This window comes from Lotus japonicus, chromosome 6 (genome assembly GCF_012489685.1).
Source record: "Lotus japonicus ecotype B-129 chromosome 6, LjGifu_v1.2".
NCBI classification, from domain to species: domain Eukaryota; kingdom Viridiplantae; phylum Streptophyta; class Magnoliopsida; order Fabales; family Fabaceae; genus Lotus; species Lotus japonicus.
The window spans coordinates 50,432,475-50,434,207 of NC_080046.1; the positions used below are offsets into that span (position 1 = coordinate 50,432,475).

Sequence of the window (1,733 nt, forward strand, 5' to 3'; positions counted from 1 at the left end):
ATTGTACAAGCGGTAGTACTTACTACGAAAACACCCACGACTTGACCAATCCTCAAGCCAAAAATTAGAGCAGTTACCCATTTGAACTATTTTACGGGAGCCAATATCCAACCAGTTCAGGTCATCAAAGCAGCAAGATTTTTGGATATCCCGCCACCACGCAGATTCCATTGGAAATGAGTGACCTGCGTTTTTAGCTTGGATAACCCTGCACCACAAGCTATTAGGGTCAGAACGCCATTTCCACAACCACTTCCCAAGCAACGCCTTGTTGAATAGAGACAAATATTTAATACCCAAGCCCCCAACATCTTTGGGTTAATGCAGTGGATTTGGCTTATGTTGATTGCCAAAGAGGTGTTGAGAGGATAAACGAGGTTTGACCACAACCTCAAGTGGGGTGGTCTTAATATTAGTGAGTCCAAACGTGGCACTCATACCAACCTCCTCATTCAACGGCGTCGCAACCTCAAACGCTTGCAAAAAACCAGCCAAAGCCAACTGTCATTTGAAGGCCAAACGAAATGCCAGGACATGACCTTCTTCCACCACCAAACGGAAGCAGCTCAAAATGCTGACCCTTCACATCCACACCCTTGTGGCGGCTACTAAGAAACCTCTCCGGTTGAAACTCTAGAGGATCTTCCCACACACGCGGGTCTCTATGCATCTTCCAGAGGTTTAGGATCAATCTTGTGCCTGCTTTGATCTGGTAGCCGCCTAAGGTGCAGTCCTCGGTGAATTGACGCGCTCCGGCGAGGGGGCCAACTGGGTATAATCGCAGTGTTTCTTTGACTACTGCTTGGAGGTAGGGTAGGTTGTTGATGTCTGATTCATTTACTGGTATTTCGTTTCCTACGTGCTCGTCTAGCTCTTCTTGAACTTTCTTCAGAGTGTGGGGATTGTTTAGTAATAAGGAGAGTGCCCATGTCATTGTCACTGTTGTGGTGTCCGTTGCCCCTGCAATTAGCGTCTGCAGAATATATTGCAAGCATGCAACAAATGTTGGAAATATTGCAGTGAAAATACAGTAAAATTGTAATGGTCTCGAACCAAATATTACAAATGTAATCACAACAGTTTGGGGCGTGTCACATGACACTGTCCTCAAGAGTTTATTCGCTCAAGATGCGATAACTCCCCAGGATACAACAAACTCTTCTAACCAATTGGTTAGGACCCAAAACTAAAAAGAAAACCACTTGAATATCAACCCAAGAACTTATGTGTTTCTCACTTTGTTCTACTTTCTTCTATTTCACGTATTCCTCCCAACACAACATATACAAATATATATATATATATATATATATATATATATATACACAAATAACCAGCACTTTCCAAATCAATTGAGACCACCAATTGAATACAACATGTAAACATGACCAAAAGAAATAAAACGGCAAAAGAAAGTTATGATATTAATTGAGATGTTAGGAATGTCAAAATGAGAAAAGGGAAAGACACGTTGAGGAAATAAACTGATGCTGAACGGAAAGAAATGTATTTAAAAGCATGAGACCAAATAGTAATGTAGTTTAACCAACCTTTAATTTTAAAGAAACCGTGATGCCAAAGTTTCAAATGCTAATGATTTAATACTCTTAAAATCTTTTAAAATAATTAATAAAATACACAACAATCCCCCACATATTTCAAAAGATATTAAACACATGTTCTTGATTTATATTTAATAAGTCAATATGCAAGTATACAGATTTGCCCGTAGT

The 1,733-nt window shown here is 40.0% G+C and overlaps 1 protein-coding gene across 1 annotated transcript; it reads right to left on the minus strand.

Moving 5' to 3' along the window:
- Window positions 1-318: 318 nt before the first annotated feature.
- On the minus strand, window positions 319-1,256 carry LOC130725840 (flavonoid-6-hydroxylase-like). Its single transcript, XM_057577029.1, is given in 2 exon segments — window positions 319-505; window positions 507-1,256. Coding segments are annotated over 2 exon segments (615 nt in total). The 5' UTR covers window positions 935-1,256.
- Window positions 1,257-1,733: the final 477 nt, after the last annotated feature.